Raw genomic sequence first — 1562 nt, forward strand, 5'->3', positions numbered from 1 at the left:
GATCCGGTGATATAGCAGGCACACATAGTAGAAAGCGGATTTTCCAGAGGTAAATTCCTACCAATTTAACTTCTATATCATAAGTTGCTGTATGGAATCTTCTTTTTAACTCCTGTTTTTAGACTTAACACCAAAATGAACATAACGAACGCACGCGTCACATTTGATAACTTGGCTTAGCTTAAGTGTACTTGCTAAAAAAACTACCTACTAAAACAGTTAAGCGGTTCTATAAATTTCACGTAAAAACTCTGACAGAGTTGAATTTCTGACAGTCATTCATGCTGACTGTACCCAAGTCACAAACAAAGTCAAACACTAAAAACAACATATGATTGAGTCCTCTTTCGAAATCACAGTTTCATCTATCATCAAGGCAACTCCTCTAGCGTCGCGTCGCGAATTTTATTTCAGGCTAAGAAATATGTTTACCGAAAACTGGATTTGCTTAAGGATCCAAACACATAAACGCCGAGCATCTGCTATTTACGAAGAGCTTGGAGAGCATAGTTTCAAAAGGTTCTATCTCAAAGTGTTTTATCAGCTAAATTCAATTCATTTACGCTTTCCTCCCCTACTTTTTCCTCCCCTACGTACCCCTATTACCTCCTACGTGAATTTTTTGAAGTTCCTAAAATCGCGCAAAAAATATTGGCCCTCCACCATAGTTCTTTGCCACGTCATGAGTGATTGTATTGTTTAGCTTTGGAACTGATCTTCGTTTCTATCGTACATCCGATGGGGTGAATCAAGTAAGTTATAAATCGAGTTACTAGCAATATAAATTTAATTAAGCACATCGATAATACTCAGAGACAAACTAGTTGGCATTGAAAGCATGCGCGGGAAATGAAGTATGGAATACAACCGAAGTAACTCAGTTCTAATTTTGGTGTCACTTTTCTAGAAAATTCTGCTACGTCATAACAGACAGGTTGAGCTTGAAAGGTATTTTCGAAAGCAGTGCTGATTGGAGTTTGAGCGACAGGTGGTTTTTTATCGGACTCCAACTGGCAATGGGTTGTTCATCTTTCTCATCACTTCGTTCAAGTATTTCTGAGGCACTCCCATTTCCCTGCAACGATAAAAAAAAACATATAAATCACTCATTTTTTACACGGCGTTACGAGCAGTTTTTCTAATAGAAATTTTGATGATTTTCTCACAGATCAAGCATTTGACAAAAACTTGTCTCGTTTGACGAAATTTTCATTCAAATCTTTTTTTTTGGACCAATTTAAGTTTTCCCTCCTCCTCCCCGCACCTCCAAAGCCGTTTAGGGGGAGGATGTTTTTTTGGTTCTGAGTTCAAATTTTCATCCAATCAGAATAGAGCATTTTACATGCAGCGCGAAGCAAATTTAGTTTAAATTTAACGCTGGGGTGGAGGATCTTAACTTGGTCTATTTGGGGGGAGGACGTTAACTTGATCCCATTTTTTTTTTAAATCTTGTTCTTTTTTTCACGCAAGAGCTTTGTAGTTAAAAAACATTTTTTGGCCGCGCTCTCCGCGATGAGTCTGCAAAATTCTCGTCTCTTTGTCAGTTTTGTAAAAAAAAATTA

At 37.6% G+C, this 1562-nt stretch overlaps 1 protein-coding gene across 1 annotated transcript in view; it reads right to left on the reverse strand.

Moving 5' to 3' along the window:
- Window positions 1–748: 748 nt before the first annotated feature.
- LOC134847667 (cilia- and flagella-associated protein 45-like) overlaps window positions 749–1562 on the reverse strand; it is a gene marked incomplete in the record, with an annotated part of 23870 nt that continues 23056 nt past the window's right edge. The window contains 1 exon segment of the mRNA XM_063864830.1: window positions 749–1075. Coding sequence (XP_063720900.1) covers window positions 997–1075 — 79 coding nt within the window.

This window comes from Symsagittifera roscoffensis, chromosome 6 (assembly GCF_963678635.1).
Source record: "Symsagittifera roscoffensis chromosome 6, txSymRosc1.1, whole genome shotgun sequence".
In the NCBI taxonomy this organism is placed as follows: domain Eukaryota; kingdom Metazoa; phylum Xenacoelomorpha; order Acoela; family Convolutidae; genus Symsagittifera; species Symsagittifera roscoffensis.